At 42.0% G+C, this 19,153-nt stretch overlaps 1 protein-coding gene across 8 annotated transcripts in view; it reads left to right on the top strand.

Moving 5' to 3' along the window:
* CFAP44 (cilia and flagella associated protein 44) overlaps positions 1 to 19,153 on the top strand; it is a 49,533-nt gene that overhangs the window by 5,166 nt on the left and 25,214 nt on the right. For all 8 annotated transcript variants that reach the window (XR_010612183.1, XR_010612184.1, XM_065676688.1 and 5 more), the window contains exons 4-14: positions 990 to 1,152; positions 2,080 to 2,182; positions 2,503 to 2,719; positions 3,694 to 3,808; positions 4,359 to 4,523; positions 6,174 to 6,329; positions 7,396 to 7,443; positions 8,340 to 8,439; positions 9,668 to 9,762; positions 12,727 to 12,927; positions 18,118 to 18,228. Coding sequence is in view for 6 of the 8 variants with exons in the window: in XM_065676688.1 (XP_065532760.1) it covers positions 990 to 1,152; positions 2,080 to 2,182; positions 2,503 to 2,719; positions 3,694 to 3,808; positions 4,359 to 4,523; positions 6,174 to 6,329; positions 7,396 to 7,443; positions 8,340 to 8,439; positions 9,668 to 9,762; positions 12,727 to 12,927; positions 18,118 to 18,228 (1,474 nt within the window). In the remaining 2 variants the exon portion in view is untranslated. The remainder of the gene's footprint in view (positions 1 to 989; positions 1,153 to 2,079; positions 2,183 to 2,502; positions 2,720 to 3,693; positions 3,809 to 4,358; positions 4,524 to 6,173; positions 6,330 to 7,395; positions 7,444 to 8,339; positions 8,440 to 9,667; positions 9,763 to 12,726; positions 12,928 to 18,117; positions 18,229 to 19,153) is intronic.

Here is a 19,153-nt window from a genome sequence, read left to right as displayed (position 1 = left end):
CAAGGTCCCTCTGGATGGCATTCCTTCCCTCCAGAGTACCAACCGAACCACACAGCTTGGTGTCATCGGCAAACTTGCTGAGGGCGCACTCAATCCCACTGTCCATGTCAGCGATGAAGATGTTGAACGAGCCCGGTCCCAACACCGATCCCTGAGGGACACCACTTGTTACCGGTCTCCGGCTGGACATCGAGCCATTGACCACAACTCTTTGTGTGCGGCCATCCAGCCAGTTCTTTATCCACTGAGTCGTCCATCCATCAAATTGATATCTCTGCAATTTAGAGACAAGGATGTCGTGTGGGACAGTGTCAAACGCTTTGCACAAGTCCAGGTAGATGACATCAACTGCTCTGCCCCTGTCCATCAGTTCCATAGCCCCATCATAGAAGGCCACCAAATTGGTCAGGCAGGATTTCCCCTTAGTGAAGCCATGCTGACTGTCACTAAGCACCTTGTTGTTTTTCATGTGCCTTAGCATGCCTTCCAGGAGAATGTGCTCCAAGATTTTGCCAGGCACAGAGGTGAGACTGACTGGTCTGTAATTCCCCGGGTCTTCCATTTTCCCCTTCTTGAAAATGGGGGTTATATTTCCCTTTTTCCAGTCATCCTTGGTTTGATCTCTTGCCTGTAGAACAGTTCTTAGTACTCTGATGCACATCTCTTACATTTTGTAAAAGAGAACACTGATACAATATGAATTCCTTGCAGCCTCAAAGGATCCAGCAGGGACAAGCGGTGTGCCCTGTAGTGGAGATGATAGAATGGAATATGAACTTTACGTCTTCACTTGTGATTTTTCTTCAGTTATAGATGCTTGATATATTTTTACCTTTGCTGTATACTGAACAAAACTATCTCCTGCCATGAGGCTCTTAGTCACTGGTTTCAGTATTCCTGTTTCAGTTTTGGTTTAAGCATTTCTATTTGCTTAGTAAACTTTTCTAGAAAGCCAGTGTCAAATCTTTTCCTTATTGAACTGTTCCCAGACATTCTTTTGGATATGACTGCACCAGAAGGGCAAACCTGCTGATGATGGATAGCCAAACACTGCTGTATATAGCAGGAAACTACGTGGTACTCCTGGACCTGAAAACTAAATCTCATCGTTATGTCCGGAGCAGTGGTGGTGGTGGAATTGGCTTTATTATGGTATTGCTTTTGTTTCTTGTTTTAGGATGCTAATCACTTTCTAGAAACAAATATTCACTTGGTTGCTTGATGGGGGATTTCTACAGCTTCATGTGCATATGTATAAGAAAGTACAATATTGATTAAAGGAATGTGTGGACCATGCAATGTGGGCTACTCATCCCTTCAATATAATTGGCAGAGGATGGATAATCTGTATACCTTAGTCCCAAACTCAGGTACCTTAAAAGACTTTTTTTTCATAACTCTTCAGCTGTCCTATTCACAGCTGATACAAGTATAGAGCTTTGCTTGCAATTAAAATTTAGAGACTAGTTCCTAGACAAATGAAGAAAGTATCTTGTTTCACTCTAGTAAACTTACCAAAAGCTTGGACTCTCAAATGGTATCTCTGTATTTGGAGCACCTTACCCTGTGAATGACTCTGACATCTCTCAGTTTTATTCCACACCAGCAAGGCTTGTGGAATACCAGCCTCACACTGTTGTGCTCCATTGTAAGCCGCCTTTTCTGGGGAATTACAGTACATCTAACAGTGTCATTCAGGATGGCTCTTCTGCAGCTGTCTAGTGAAGTAGATGGCTGCTGATGCAAAGGCTTTTATGGAAAGATCAGCTAGTGGTTGAGTGAGGTAGGAATAATAAAAGAATGCTTAATAAAACCAGTTATTTCACAATTTTTCATGGTTCTGCATTATAAATGCAATATATGGTGTGCATAATGGTTTTACCATTTTATGTGTATAGTGGCTTCATTCTGATACTGAGCAATAGATTGGCAGTTCAGAATAAACACAGAGAAAAATGCAACCTAGTATTTATGGCAATATCTTTTGACAATGAATAAGTAAATACAGTTACTCAATAATTAGCAGGATAAAGACAAAGATGTCATTACAGTGTGCAATGGGACTTCTGCTTTTTTAAGGCACACCCTACTAAGCAGTACTTTGCAGTAGGAGAAAAAGGAAGGAAGCCAAACCTCATCATCTATGATTATCCTTCACTGAGGCCCTACAGAATACTGCGAGGTAGTGTAAAAAGTTCTATTTTTATTTTACACAAATGGGCTGTTGTTTGTCGATCCCAGCAGATGGAGTAGTGAGTCACTGTAAGTTTGGAAGGAAATTCAGCCTTTGGTCCTTCACAGCGAAATGGAAAACACTGGTCTCAAGCTTTTTCACTATTGCATGGGAAGAAACTTATTTACTGGAAATAGGCAACTGAAAGCTATTACCCAGTGCAAAATAACTGCAGTGAAACCTGATCTCCTTCTCAGCAGATCTTCCTATTGTTTTTTTTTTTTTCCTGTTTTCCTTGTGTGCGTACTGGGGCTTGTGTGTTTCTTCAGGTGGAACAGAAGAAGCCTATGTTTTTGGTGATTTCAAACATGATGGCACTTTGCTGGCCAGTATTGGGAGCAGCCCTGACTACATGCTGACTATCTGGGACTGGAAACAAGAAAAGATTGTGTTGAGGTCGAAAGCTTTTTCACAGGATGTTTACAAGGTCACATTTTCTGCTGATAATGAAGAACAACTGACTACATGTGGAGTAGGACACATCAGGTAGGTTTACTGATTAGGATTAATACATACCACCTCTGAAATCATAACAAGTACAAGATGATTAATGAGAATGTATCATTAGCAAACGCAGACCAATGAGGAGCGCTACTTGGCCACTACAATTACAGAAATGAGAATGTTCAAGTCCTTTAGCTAGTCAGCCAAGTGTTTTGTCACCTTTGCTGTCCAAAAAGGGTGATGCTTGATGTTGACTGAGGGTACCACTAGCTCCGTTAATTGTAATTTCAACAATCACTGGAGAGAGTACAAGATACTTTATATATACATATCTTTTAGCTGGTAACATAGCATATGCCTCCTGTGCCTTCTGGGCTTTCTACCTTTGATATCTTCACCTCATCTGCTGTTTGGGCACCTGTTAGAACTGGCTGCCAAGTCATAGATCTGAAACAATCTGATACCACCAAAAGCCTGCAAGAAAGCCTTACAAATTATTTGTTTCTGTACACTCCCCTCTCTGTTCATGGATCCTTTTGTGATAAAAAATAAATCACAGTTTTAATCAGTTAGGGGCAGGGATTAGTTCTCTGTTCTATAATTATCCAGTGTTCAATGTTAACACATCAGAGACTTAAGATATGACTTGGATGCTATTGTAATAGATTAAATATCTAAAATAGATTAAATTATACCTTTAAAATTATAGCACATCTAGTGTTTCTTTGAATTTTAACAGAGGAATCAGGTCGAAATCTGAGATTTGCTTTATAGTTTGGTTGCAAGGTGGGTCTGAAATAGGATACCGTAGGAGTAGTATAGGGAAATGCTGGGGTAGTTACATTCAAGTTGCAAAGCTTGATCTCATTTTCAAAAGAAAATTCCAAGGTCCCTTGTGAACAGAATAATAAATTAGCAGCCCTTACCTCAGAGGCATCATCCCTGGTAAGATTATTACAGTGTCTGAGAGTGTATTTAGATCTTGTGTCAGAGAGGGATGTTTTTTCTATACTCAGGTTCTGGAAGATGGCTCTCACATTCACTGGTCTCAAGTTACAAGGAGCTTTGGGCAGGTTTGGAAAAACAGCAGTGTCTGACATTATAGGTTATGTGGAGCTGCCTGATGGGAAGGTAAATAAGAAAAAGTTTAATTTATTTAAAGTTTCCTCTCAGGGCTTGATATAAGGTCTACTGAATAAGTTGCAGAGTTACTACTTGCTTCAAAGTGATCTGAATTACACTCTCGATGCACTGCTCTGCTAAGCTAATACTAACATTCATTTGCCAAAACCCTGGCTTCCTTTGTGATAATTGAAAAGTATGGTTAGTATTGTAATGCCCAGACAAAAGATCTCTGGTTTAGAGCTAAGAGTCCTCTAGTGGGGTAGTGAAAACATTAGTAAAGAAAGACAAAAACTGTTAGCCTGAATCTTTACATACATTTCATGCATGTAAATGGATGTTAAATACATTTACATGCATTTCAGTCCATGTAAATTATGTCACATTGGTAAAAAGTTGAATCTTCTCATCCTTTACGCCTTCTCTTGCAAATATCTGTACATTGCTATCAATTTAATGCTTTCACAGAAGGAAGCCACAAATGTTAACCAGATTTTTGCCAATATTTCTGCATGATTAAGTGCAGGTGCTCATGTGCTTATCTTCATTTGTATTGAAGGTTATTTCAGGGACTGAGTGGGGCAACTTGCTGCTTTGGGAAGGGGGCCTCATTAAAGTAGAGGTCTGTCGAGGTGAACGAAAGCCCTGTCACAGTGGCCCTGTCAGCCAGTTAATTCTGGAGGAAGGAGAACTTTTCACTGTTGGAAAAGATGGCTTCATTCGGGTGAGCTTTTCGTTTTTTCTTTCATGCCTTTGAGTGTGTAGGTTTGTGGTCATCAGGTAAATGTTACATGTTTCCTTTACCCAGGCTTATTTGTGGAGGCAATTTTGCTGTGCAGTTTCTTTCTGAGAGTGAATTTGTAGAACAAACAGAGTAAGATCGCATTGCCACAGTGTATATGTTTGAATTAGAGAGTGTTCATGCAACATTCTCTGTTTAATAGTAGTAAATAAGTCACCTTTTACTCTAGTAAATCAAAATGATTTTCAGTGATTCTCTAACAGCTTTGTTTTTTCCTGCATTCTAACATCTTTTTCATGTGTGGTTTTGGTTAATCTTTATAACTTTCAGGCCTATTAACACATTTGGTATTATTTCAAAGGATAAACTACAGCAGTATTTGAAATTAACTTTTGACATATTTGAAAGCTAGATTATTAACATTAAAATGACATAGAAATTAACTAACATCTCAGAGATGTATTTATACTGAAATAGAGGAACAATTAAAAGAAAAAACATAGAATCGTAGAATAGTCAGGGTTGGAAAAGACCTTGAGATCATCTAGTTCCACCTCCACTGCCATGGGCAGGGACACCTCACACTAAACCATGTCACTCAAGGCTCTGTCCAACCCGGCCTTGAGCACTGCCAGGGATGGAGCATTCACAGCTTCCCTGGGCAACCCATTCCAGTGCCTCACCACCCTTACAGTAAAGAACTTCTTCCTTATATCCAATCTAAACTTCCCCTGTTTAAGTTTGAACTCATTACCCGTTGTCCTATCACTACAGTCCCTAATGAAGAGTCCCTTCCCAGCATCCTCGTAGGCCCCCTTCAGATACTGGAAGGCTGCTATGAGGTCTCCAAGCAGCCTTCTCTTCTCCAGGCTGAACAGCCCCAACTTTCTCAGCCTATCTTCATATTGGAGGTGTCTTGTCCTGAAGTTAAAATATAATTCTGTAAATTAAGGTCAAAATGTTTTCCTTATCCATGCTACCAGAGTCTGCTCTCCCCTGTCAACTATCAAGAATTTTAGTCTTGTTTGCTTGCTCTTTCAGGGAAGACGTGATGTGTCTTCTGCTGATGTGTGAAAAAATCTAGAAAATGAATGGGAAGTTGACTGTTACAGACAGTGGAGGGTTTCGAACACCCTGGAGTTTTTGTTGTTGAGTTTTATAAATTGATATTCATTCCATTAGGAAAATTCCCTTGGTTATAAGGTTGCCAACTGATGTCTTGTCCTTATCCCACAGAGCAGAACACGAATGTGTTAGATTTCCCATTCTTCCTTCTGTGCTGCTTCAGTATGAGCAGTCCTGAGGGCAGGCAGATACCATTTGTTCTCTGTATTTCTAAGGCTGCCATGTATAGCTGTGCTAGTGCCAGAGCTGAATTTAAGCCACTGTTGTTTCAGAGTTGGACAGAGAACTTTCACATATACTTTGCATTGCACCCAAATGTGTTATAGTAGTTAGTGGTTGTCACTGTTCTAGGTTACATTCAGAGCAGTGAGGCAGATACGGCAGGTTTCATACTCTACCTGTAGAATCTATACCTCCTGGTTTCTTATAATTTTGAATTTTCACATTAACATGGACTTACAGAAACCCATTTGTTTTATGGTTTTTAATGTTTCCAATGCCATGAAGCTGTGGAACTTTGAGACAATAGATGCTGCTGATTCTGTGGATGACACAGGGTTACTGGAGGTGGAGCCTATGAATGAACTTCATGTTGGCAAGAATGTCAGCCTGAGTTTCATGTCAAAAATTCATGACTCTGGACAGGCCTTTTGGTATGCTCAGGTAAGATACATTCAAGCACATACAGCTCTGTGGAGAAACATAGAATGAGGGAAGTGATGTTAAGTAAGAGCGGGAAACCCATTACAAATCAGGATGTTTCTCTTCGGCAGAATTTGGTCTTCTTCTGGAGATATAGGTGTATATATATGTATATGTATATAAAAAATCTTCATCTGTATTTCTATCATCTATATTTTCATATATATATATATTTTTCTTTTCTTCTTTCAAATGCTTGAACAGGCTTCCTAGAGAGGTGGTTTATGACCCATGCCTGTCAGTGTTTAGAGGCATTTGGACAATGCCTTTAAAAAAATGCTTTAACTTTTCGTAAGCCCTGAAGTGGTCAGGGAGTTGGACTAAGTGATCATTGTAGGTCCCTTTTAACTGAACTATGCTATGCTGTGCTATATTTTTAGTGTATAGTAACAAGTGAGACTGGCTTTCAGAGCCAGAGCTACATAAGAATAGGAGGGCCACAAAAATGAACAGAGGGATGGAGCACCTCTTGTATGGGGAAAGGCTGAGACAGTTGGGGTTGTTCAGCTTGGAGAAGAGAAGGCTCTGGAGAGACCTTATTATGGCCTTTCAGTTATTAAAAGGGGCCAGTCAGAAAGATGGGGAGAGACTTTTTAGCAGGGCCTGTTATGGTGGGACAAGGGGTAATGATTTTAAACTAAAAGAGAGGAGATTCAGACTGGATGTGAGGAAAAAATTCTTCACAATGAGGGTGGTGAAATACTGGCACAGGCTACCCAGAGAGGTGGTGGGTGCACCACCCCTGGAGACATTCAAGGCCAGTCTGGATGTGGTTTTGGCCAATCTGCTCTAGTTGAGAACGTCCTTGCTCATTGCAGGGGGTTGGACTAGATGGCCTTTGAAGGTCCCTTCCCACCCAAACTGTTCTATGATTCTATGATACCGTCAAAAGGTATTGTCCAAGTTCTGTTATCCTGGATTGATGGATAGGACCAATGTCATCACATTCAGTCATTTAAGTTTCACAATGACAATCGTTAAGGACTTTTTAAGCAGTTGCTGTGGGCAGTTTTTTTTTCTTCTTCAGGATACCAATGGAGCAATCTGGAAGTTGGATTTGACTTTTTCAAATATGGTAAGCTTGGTGGTTTTTTTTCTTTCTTTTGATTTCTTCAATTCCTTTGCAGTAACTTCTTTAACTATACTGAATACATTTGCAGTGAAGTTTGCGTTTTATGAAGCTGCACAGTTAAAAATGTTAGCCTTCAAACAGATTTTTTTTTCTTTTCCCCTTAAAAATGTATTTTAATAATATTATTTATGATAATGATTGTGCAGGATTATAAAAAGTAATTTGAGTTTTGATTCCTGAAACTTTGCCTGTGGCAACAGGTAAAATCATATTCCAAGAATTTCATGATACATTAAAGATTTACAAAGCATACTGTAAAAACTAATATCAAAATTACATAGCAAAACCTAGAATTCCTTGAATGATGAAATTATTTCCCACACAGCATAAGTCCTAGGTTTTAGAGCATTTTTTTTTTGCATTCAGAGCAACAATTCTTTGTTAAAAATACTAATCCCAAGCCTGAAACCTCTTAATGAAAGGCATTCCCCTTTATTTTTGCACATAAAATGATGGAATTTTAAAATAATTTAATGCTCCTACACTAATTTTTCTCATAATCTTCTTATGAACATTTAAGTAAAAAAAAAAAGCAAACAGAAATTGCATAAATTGCATATAGGTACCTTATTCATGCCAAATTTTGTTCACACAAACAACACCTGCCTAAATTTTCCAGGCTTGCTGCATGTTTACTTGGTGGTATATACTATATATGGTATATACTACATATATAGTGTATATATATACGGTATATACATATATATATTATATACATATATACTATACATGGTATATACTATACTTTACTATATATAGTATATACTATACTTTACTATAGCTGGTGATACCAGCTGTAGAACATAACAGGATTTCTGTTCTTCTCTTCCGTACTGCAGACCCAAAATCCAGAGTGCCTGTTTACCTTTCACTCTGGAAAGATTGAGGCCATGAGTGTCTCTCCCATCACATACCTTTTGGCCACCACTGCTCTTGACCGTAAGTCAAAAGTACACTCTTCCTTTCCTCCCATAGCAGTGTAATTATTGTTTTTGAAGAGCAATGATATTTGGTTTGGAACTATTCTGTTTTGAATTGAAGTTGTGTATTTGCTTTTGAAAAGTCACTTGGCACAGAAAATTGTTATTCCTGGGATCAGTTCTAGTTAACACAAATCATTAATGTTTTGAAATAATTCATTAAGACTGCTTAATTTTAAAAACCTGGCATTTAAACAAGAGAAGTTTTTAAAGGGAGACTTTGTCAATTCTGTTTGTTCTGAGGGAATGGCTTACAAGATGAGACATTTGGTTTGAATAACAGCATTTGTATTCAAGGCTCTGGATCAATAAGTGTTGGGATTTTTGTTTTGTAAGGAATTACATACATCTGTAGCATAGTGTAAGTCTGTGAATACTCATATTTGTGGCTTCCTTGGAAAACGCAACAGCTATCATGCTCTGAACAACAGCTAACACAGTTACAGGCATGTTTATTTAACATACAAATATTGCAAAGTAGCCATCTCACCTATAACTTTATCATGCTTTGAGAGAACCATCACTGGCCAGAACATTAACAATGTTATTTACACTTCTCAGAACGTGCTACAAGGTCTCAATTCTTGTCAGCAGTAGCTCCTCATTTGTCTGCGTTGTGCGATGTCCATGCTCTTCTAGCTTGAAGACAAACTCCTATCTATCTGTTGAGTGAATGACACTTAGGATATATGCCAGCTGGAATGGAATTTCATGCAGACCAGTGTGTGTGTGTATGAGTCTATTAATTTCACCTCTGGTGAAATCTTTCTTTGGACAATCTCCCATTTTCATCCATTTAAATATATTCCTCCCTAAGCAATATCAAGTAGTAGTATATCACCTTTTCCTGTGTTATCAGTACAGATTTTCCTCATAGTATGCTACAGTTCTGTGATTACTTGAAAATTACAGATGGTGGTCAGCAAGGGACTTCTCATTACAACTCTTAACCCTGACAACTCTTGAGAGTGCATAAGTTAAAGGGTGAAGGAACCTTATGTTTTATTCATAAGCACCATGCTAGCTCTGGCACTCTGTAACTGTCAATCATGTCTTTCCAGGAGGGCATTTGATAGTTGGAGAGAAAAAACAATAACATTCTATCCAGCTTTGAATTCAAATGAATAGACATTTCTCCATAAATCCTAACATGTAAGTGACATTGCAGGTGTCTACTTTCCACACAGGATCGGTGCGTATCTATGATTTCATCAGCGACAGACAACTGGGTGAAATGAAGTTCAAACAAGGAGGAACAGCACTGACATGGGCACCTCGTGTTGTGAGTTTTTGCTAGTGTGTTAACAAAACCCCATAGGGGCCTATGAGCCTGCCAGCAGCAAGAAAGTTGCTCGCTACACAAGACCTTAAAGATGTCACTGTTAGGCTGTGGTGGAATTTACTATAGTAGTATGTATATGTACGCTTGCGGAGTAGTATGAATGTATGTAGTATGTGTACAGTTTGATTTTACTGTGGCTTATCAGGCATCCTATTTTGTGCTTTTCTCAGATTTGAAAATCAGATCTCAGTGTGCAGTCCCAGGAAATAGTCTTAGTTTATAGACTAACAGCTTCTATTTAACCCACTCAGAATAACTGTCAATTAACATGAGTTAGTAACACATTTTGAAATGACAGCCCAGACAATCCACAAACATTTGGAGATAAATCATAAAAAACTGTTGCCAGAACTGATCATTTGTGGAGTGTGGAGTCTATCACTTTCAGACATATTTGCTAATTTTAATTAAAATAATGTCTAGTTACGTTTTTGAAGCAACATAGGGGGTCTGGTCGATTCACTATAAGCAAATTCATGGAGCAAGGTGCTTACTTGAATTTCCAAAGTAAGGGTTGCATTGGGACGTTGCTCTTAGAATTATAACTCTGGTCATACAGACTTTCAGGGATACTGTTAGGTGATGACCCATACATTCAAGAAGGAAGCTGACTGCCACAGTAAATTGTACAGCATTACAAAACTGACTCAATTCAGTTTTAAAAAAGTTGGTACTAAACACAGTCTGAAAAATCAATCTAGCTGCACTTAAGATGTCATTAGATACTTACACATAGCTTAAGGTACTCAAATGTATTTGAAAATTTGTGATATTAATCTAAGAAAAATTCATCCAACATAATTTGAAGCATCTGTATACCATAATGTCCTCATAGGCAAGCTAACAACATACAGGCTAAATAAGTGAACAGTGACATGGATTTAAAATTCCACAAATGGCTGGGCTTCAGTGGGTGGTGACTCAGCAGAGTTCAGTTAGAGGCGAGTCTGTAGTGATATACGCTAGGGGTAATGATGAGTGCCAATATTCTTCATTAATTACCTGGACAGTGGAACAGAGTTCCTCGGCAAGTTTACAGATGATACCAAACGGAGAGGAGAAGCTGGTACTCTAGAAGGTTGTGCTGGCATTCAGGAGGATTTGAACAGTCTGGAGAACTGGGCTGAGGAGAATCTCAGTAATTTCAGTGAAGGAAAACACGAAGTACTGCATCTGGGTAGGAATAATCCCAGGCACCAGTAGTGCCTGGAGGTCCACCAGCTGGAAATCAGTTCTGCAGAGAACGATCCTGGGAGTCACCAAGCTAACCATGAGCCAGCAATGCACCCAAACAAATCCAACAATTTCCTGGGCTGCATTAGGGAAGGGTGTTATCGTCTGCTTGAGGAAGGCAATCCTTCCTCTTCACTCAGCGCTGGGAAGGCACATCTGGAGTGTTGGCTCCCTGGTAAAGAGATACGGAATTAACGGAGTCAAATGCAGATCCATAAATTTGAGGTCTGTGAATGACTCCTCTCGGTCATTTACTGAGCAATGCTATCGTGCACCTGTCTATTACAGAGGTGCTTTTTAAGACATCATGGTCTGATCTCCCCAGATAATGGGAAGACAGTTACCCCGAGCTCCCTTATGAGCAATAACCTTTTTTATACCTTAAGAACATACTTTTGCCAATTGCTCACAGACCTTAACCATTCACTCTCATCTCTTCACACAGAAATCTCCTTCTGGTTTCATTTGTGGTGTTCATTAATATTGATCTGTGCTATGTCTGGAGCTGGCTCAGCTTGTAAATCACTTCAAGAGACTACCATGTACGGCTAATATCAGCTAAATCTGCAAGCCCAGCTGAAGCACAGGCCTATTTCTGTTAACTCTTCTCTCACAATTCAAGCCTGTCTACACTCTTTGCAATTGGCTTACCTACAGGGTCTATGGTAAAGACTCCATAGCCTCCTCTTTCCATTTCAAGTAGCTGTCCCTGTTAACAACTGCACTATACATAGGGCAGCCAGACACAAGTCTGTGTGCTCAGCTCTTCGAAAATCATACTCACATTCAATGCCCAGTGTTATATTCAGGGTAATACAATAATTCCTGTTTTGGGTTCTACATCTGGAGCACTGTGTCCAGTTCTGGGTTCCTCAGTACAAGACAAGGAGCTACTGGATGGAGTCAAGTGAAGGGCCACAAGGATGATCAGGAGTTTGGAGAATCTTTCTTATGAGGAGAGACTGCAGGAGCTGGCCTGTTCAGTCTGGAGAAGAGAAGACTGAGAAGGGATCTCATTAATGTATATAAATATATCAAAGGCAGGTGCCAGAAGGATGATGCCAGACTCTTTCAAGTGGTGTCCAGTGACAGGAGGAGGAGCTACGGCCATGACCTAAACCATGAGAAGTTTCCCCTCAACATGAGGAAGAACTTATGCTGAGGGTGGCAGAGCACTGAACAAACTGCACAGGGAGGTTGTGGAGTCTACCTCTCTGGAGACATTCAAACCCCTCTTGGACACGTTCCTGTGTAACCTCCTGTAGTGTAACCTCCTGTAGTGGCCCTACCTTGACAGGGGGATTGAACTAGTTGATCTCCAGAAGTCTGTTCAAGCCCTAATGATTCTGTGACTCTCTCTATATATTTGTATATCAGTATGAATTACAGCCACATCCACTTGTTCACATTTCCAGTTTCAATGGTAATCAATCAGTAAAAGGCCAAAACTAACCCAAACCAAAAAATAACTCCCAGTCCTCCAACTCCATTTACAGTAGTATATTAGAGAGAATAAACAACATTGCCCATGTATGAGACAACCTTTGTGCTTTAGCAACACTTCTGTATAAGATGAGTTACAGGTTAACGCCAGAGTATGTGCCATACAGACTCTTGTTCTAAGCTTTTGGATGTAGACTGATTTTCTTTTCTTCTTTCTTCCACTCAAAGGTAAATCCTAAAGGAAGTCTAATTATTGTGGGGTTTGAAGATGGCGTTTTCCGCATAATTGAAGTTTATGATCCCAAAGGACTGCCCCTTATTGCAGGAACAGGGAGTGCAGAGTTAAATCTGAAAAAAGCTCTCAAACCTCATGCTGCTGCAGTTACAGCCCTGGCATATGAACGAAATGGAGCTGTGCTTGCCACAGGGGTATGTATTAATTCTTTTGATTATTTTTATTAGGCCACAAACATAGAGATTATTTAAGGAGATAAGGTAAAGTCTGTTTACTGACAACACCATTATACTTCTGTTACGGTGTTGATTGCTGCTTCTATTTCTCTGCAGTGCTGCGGGAAGGGAAGGATCTGTTTGCTCTCACATTTGTTTTCCAAAGGAAAATGACCGTGCAATCCATGCAATTAAGTTTGTGAATTACCAGACTGTTTAGTGTGAATTCTGTAATCCCCTTTGAAGATGGATTTGGTTCATTTTGGAATTAGTTTAGGAGTATCTTGAAATTAGTAAAACCAAGTTGGCTTGTACACCACCTTGACTGCAATCCAGCTGCTACTCAGCACTGCTTGGCCTTACAACAGGATCAACCAGTTGGTTTGTCAGTGTGCCTGCTAGTCTTTGAGATGATTTCCAGTCAATGTGGTCTCTCTCTTTAAAATCTAGACTATAGCCATGCTCAGTGCATTTGCAATTAACATGCTCCTTGAGCTGAATGACCACACAGTTCACTTAATGCAGGATTTACATGGCTATGCATCATGTTGTGCACCAGTTCTGCATTCCTTGTTATCTGGGGAAATCAGCCTGTGCTGTCTTACCTGAAAAAACAGTCCTGAGCTTGAGCTTTAAAGGGGCTCTCTGGACAAGAGACAGAAAGCACATGGCTGGAGATGTCAGGTGAAGCCCATGAGAGTAATTAACCATAGAACTATAGAACGGTTTGGGTTGGAAGGGACCTTAAAGACCATCCAATTCCAGTCCCCTGCCATGGGCAGGGACAACTTCCACTAGATTAGGTTGCTCCAAGCTCCATCTAACCTGGTCTTGAACTCTTCCAGGGATAGGGCAGCAACAGCTTTTCTGGGCAATCTGTGCCAGTGTCTCACTACCCTCATAGTGAAGAATTTTTTTCCTAGTATCTCATCTAAATCTACGCTCTTTCAGCTTCAGTTGGAGCTCGTCTCAGATACCTCTATACAAACGCCCGTAGCATGGGGAACAAACAAGAGGAATTAGAGATGTGTGCACATCTACGGGGATATGATATAATAGGCATCACAGAAACATGGTGGGATGGCTCCTATGACTGGAGTGTTGGAAAGGAAGGTTACAGGCTCTTCAGAAAAGACAGGCCTGGCAGGCAGGGAGGGGGAGTTGCCCTTTATGTTAGAGATAGGCTGGAGAGTATGGAACTCTGTGTGGGGGCAGGTGAGCAGTTTACAGAGAGTTTGTGGGTCAGGGTTAAAGGGAAAACAGCCATGGGAGACATTACTGTGGGGATCTGTTACAGACCGTCTGATCAAGGAGAACCTGTGGATGAAGCACTCTACAGACAGATAGGAAAAGCCTCATGCTCGCAGGCCCTTGTTCTCATGGGGGACTTCAACCACCCTGACATCTGTTGGAACGATGGCACTGCACTGCACAAGCAATCCAGGAGGTTCCTTGATTGTGTGGAAGACAACTTCCTTCTGCAAGTAATAGAGGAGCCGACAAGGAGAGGTGCCATGCTTGACCTTGTGCTCACCAACAGGGAAGGGCTTGTTGAGAATGTGGTACTCCAGGGCAGCCTTGGATGCAGCGATCACGAGATGGTCGAATTTGAGATCCCCAGGACAGTGAGAAGAGCGTGTAGCAAGCTCACTGCCCTGGACTTCAAAAGAGCAGACTTCGGCTTCTTCAGGAGCCTGCTTAGTAAGGTTCCATGGGATATAGCCCTGGAGGGCAGGAGGGCCCAAGACTGTTGGTTGATATTCAAGGATCACCTGCTACAAGCTCAGGAGTGCTGCATCCCAACTAGAAGGAAGTGCAGCAGGAGGGCCAGGAGACCTCCTTGGATGGATAAGGAGCTGCTGAGGAAAATTCAAAGGAAAAAAGAGGCTTATAAAAAATGGAAGCAAGGACAGGCGGCCTGGGTAGAGTACAGGAATGTTGTCCGGGAAGCTAGGGACCAGGTTAGGAAGGCTAAGGCCCAGTTAGAATTAAACCTAGCCAGGGATGTTAAGGATAACAGGAAGGGATTCTACAGGTACGCAGCAAACAAAAAACAGATTAGGGACAACATAGGCCCCCTGAGGAAGCCTTCGGGAGAACTGGCTACACAGGATTTGGACAAGGTTGAGGTTCTCAATGACTTCTTTGCCTCGGTCTTTACTGGCAAAGGCTCTGACTGCACCACCCAGGTCTTAGAAGGTAGACGCAGGGACTGTGAGAATGAAGACCTTGGGCCCACTGTAGGAGAGGATCTGGTTCGAGACCATCTTAAAAATCTGAACGCGCACAAGTCCGTGGGACCTGGTGGAATCCATCCGCGGGTCCTGAAGGAGCTGGCGAATGAAGTTGCTAAGCCACTGGCCATCGTATTTGAAAAATCATGGCAGTCAGGTGAAGTTCCCGATGACTGGAAAAAGGGAAATATAACCCCAGTTTTCAAGAAGGGGAAGAAAATGGAAGACCCGGGGAATTACAGACCAGTCAGTCTCACCTCTGTGCCTGGCAAAATCTTGGAGCACATTCTCCTGGACAGCATGCTAAGGCACATGAAAAACAACAAGGTGCTTGGTGACAGTCAGCATGGCTTCACTAAGGGGAAATCCTGCCTGACCAATTTGGTGGCCTTCTATGATGGGGCTATGGAACTGATGGACAGGGGCAGAGCAGTTGATGTCATCTACCTGGACTTGTGAAAAGCGTTCGACACTGTCCCGCACGACATCCTTCTCTCTAAATTGCAGAGATATCAATTTGATGGCTGGACCACTCGGTGGATAAAGAACTGGCTGGATGGCCGCACACAAAGAGTTGTGGTCAATGGCTCGATGTCCGGCTGGAGACCGGTAACGAGTGGTGTCCCTCAGGGATCTGTGTTGGGACCGGGCTTGTTCAACGTCTTTGTCGCTGACATGGACAGTGGGATTGAGTGCGCCCTCAGCAAGTTTGCCGATGACACCAAGCTGTGTGGTCCGGTTGATACGCTGGAGGGAAGGGATGCCATCCAGAGGGACCTTGACACGCTTGTAAGTGGGCTGATGCCAACCTTATGAAGTTCAACCACGACAAGTGCAAGGTCCTACACCTGGGTCGGGGCAATCCCAGGCACAGCTACAGATTGGGCAAAGAAGAGATTCAGAGCGGCCCTGCAGAGAAGGACTTGGGGGTGCTGGTCAATGAGAAAATGAACATGAGCCGGCTTCAGTGTGCGCTCGCAGCCCAGAAAGCCAATGGTATCCTGGGCTGTATCAAAAGGAGCGTGACCAGCAGGTCGAAGGAGGTGATCCTTCCCCTCTACTCTGCTCTTGTGAGACCTCACCTGGAGTATTGTGTGCAGTTCTGGTGTCCTCAACATATAAAGGACATGGAACTGCTGGAACAAGTCCAGAGGAGGGCCACAAGGATGATCAGGGGACTGGAGCACCTCCCGTATGAAGATCGAGAACTGGTTGAAAGGAAGAAGGCAGAGAGTTGTGGTCAATGGCGCAGAATCTAGCTGGAGGTCTGTGACTAGTGGAGTTCCTCAGGGGTCGGTGCTGGGACCGGTGCTGTTTAATATTTTCATCAATGACCTGGATGAGGGAACTGAGTGCACCCTCAGCAAGTTTGCTGATGACACAAAACTGGGAGGAGTGGCTGACACACCAGAGGACTGTGCTGCCATTCAGCGAGACCTGGACAGGCTGGAGAGTTGGGCGGGGAGAAACTTGATGAAATTTAACAAGGGCAAGTGTAGAGTCTTGCATCTGGGGAAGAACAACCCCATGTACCAGTACAGGTTGGGGGTTGACCTGCTGGAAAGTAGCGAAGGGGAAAGGGACCTGGGGGTCCTAGTGGATAGGAGGATGACCATGAGCCAGCAATGTGCTCTTGTGGCCAAGAAGGCAAATGGCATCTTAGGGTGCATTAGAAAGGGAGTGGTTAGTAGGTCAAGAGAGGTTCTCCTCCCCCTCTACTCAGCCTTGGTGAGGCCGCATCTGGAATATTGTGTCCAGTTCTGGGCCCCTCTGTTCAAGAAGGACAGGGAATTGCTTGAAGGAGTCCAGCGCAGAGCCACAAAGATGATTAAGGGAGTGGAACATCTCCCTTATGAGGAGAGGCTGAGGGAGCTGGGTCTCTTTAGCTTGGAGAAGAGGAGACTGAGGGGTGACCTCATCAATGTTTACAAATATGTAAAGGGTAGTTGTCAGGATGATGGAGCTAGGCTTTTTTCAGTGATATCCAGTGATAGGACAAGGGGCAATGGGTGTAAACTGGAGCATAGGAGGTTCCACGTTAACATCAGGAAGAACTTCTTTACTGTAAGAGTGACAGAGCACTGGAACAGGTTGCCCAGGGGGGTTGTGGAGTCTCCTACACTGGAGATATTCAAGGCCCGCCTGGACAAGTTCCTGTGTGATGTACTGTAGGTTACCCTGCTCTTGCAGGGGGGTTGGACTAGATGATCTTTTGAGGTCCCTTCCAACCCTTGGGATTCTGTGATTCTGTGATAACCTGAGAAAGTTGGGTCTGTTCAGCCTGGAGAAGAGAAGGCTGCATGGAGACCTAATAGTAGCCTTCCAGTATCTGAAGGGGGCCTATGAGGATGCTGGGGAGGGACTCTTTGTCAGGGACTGTAGTGACAGCACAAGGGGTAATGGGTTAAAACTTAAACAGGGGAAGTTTAGATTGGATATAAGGAGGAAATTCTTTCCTGTTAGGGTGGTGAGACACTGGAATCGGTTGCCCAGGGAGGTTGTGAGTGCTCCATCCCTGGCGGTGTTCAAGGCCAGGTTGGATGAAGCCTTGTGTGGGATGGTTTAGTGTGAGGTGTCCCTGCCCATGGCAGGGGAGTTGGAACTAGATGATCTTGAGGTCCTTTCCAACCCTAACTATTCTATGATTCTATGATTCTATGATTAAATCCATTCACCCTTGTCCTGTCAAGGGGGATTTAAGTGCTATGTGTGCATTCAGAGTCCTGGAGCAAGGTGGGCAGGATTTTTATTTCCTCCCTGTAATCATCATAGAAATCCAGTTCTAAGTTCCAAGGCCATTTGTAAGTATTCCTGTCAAGCTACAAAACTTTGGAAGTACGTGTTTGTCATAAAGTGCTTGCAGTCTTTTGATTTTTTAGTCAAACTTTGATTCAGTCATGATTGTTTTGGTTTTTGATTATTTTTTTTTCCTCAGAGTAAAGACAAAACTGTTTTCTTTTTTGCTGTTGAAGATGAATACGAGCCAATTGGATTCATCTGTGTCCCTGGGCCTGTGCAGGCATTACAGTGGTCTCCACCTTCTCATGTGAGTAATGCATGTTTGTTTTCTTTCCTTCCCTACTGTATTAAACTGTCATTCTGTAAAGAACTTCAAATGAGAATAGATGAAGATCCATGACCCTAGCCATGTTCTGTACAAACAGTGCAAAAGATGCTTTGCTAACTTTGTTCTTCATGCTGCTTCAGCATGACAGATAGGTTCTGTGTAGCTATATCTGGTTCAGTCACTTTGGATTTGTTTTGGAGTTTGGAATATAAAGAGCAGAAACATATGCAAACCATAAAATTTTGCTCAGCTTTTTGAGTTCCTGCATTGAAGAAACAGGCATGTGCCTTAGTTTTTGGAAGGTCTTAGTCTTCTTTAACAAAAGAGTTCTTCACACTTTATTGTCTGTGCCTCTTGCCTGTATTAAAACAGGCTTTTGCAAAGCTTCTGGACCACATCAAGAAAGCTTTTGGGTGGTTTTTGGAATTCACACTCTGTCTTTGAAGTGTGTCAGTGACATATTCAAGTAGATTCTTGTTAATATTTTCAAAGTTTTATAATAGTAGAGTAACACCTGCAATTTTGGTTGATCCAGTATTCTTATTTTGAGGGGAGATTGTTCATCATATTTAGATGCTGACAAAGTGGCCAGCAAGATATGAAATACAGGTGCACAGTGGCAAAGTGTAGCTATGATTCCTTATTCATGGGAACGGATAAAAACTGTTAGCAAAAGAACTCCTGCTGGCATGAGCTCTGTCTTACTGCAGGAATGATAGATCTTGATCTGACAGTTGTATTTTGAGTCCTTTCCTTGAGGACAAGGTACTTCTACTAGAAAAAGCACCCATCATGTCTTTGGTATGTTAGAGTCTGCCTGAGTAATTTTGTCTACCAGTATCTGGTCTCCACTGCTAAATGTGAACACTTATTAAACACAGTACAAGCATCTTAGTGTTAAACT

This window comes from Lathamus discolor, chromosome 4 (genome assembly GCF_037157495.1).
Source record: "Lathamus discolor isolate bLatDis1 chromosome 4, bLatDis1.hap1, whole genome shotgun sequence".
In the NCBI taxonomy this organism is placed as follows: Eukaryota; Metazoa; Chordata; class Aves; order Psittaciformes; family Psittacidae; genus Lathamus; species Lathamus discolor.
The sequence above is the reverse complement of the archived record's forward strand: the minus strand, read 5'-3'. Positions and strand labels throughout refer to the sequence as shown.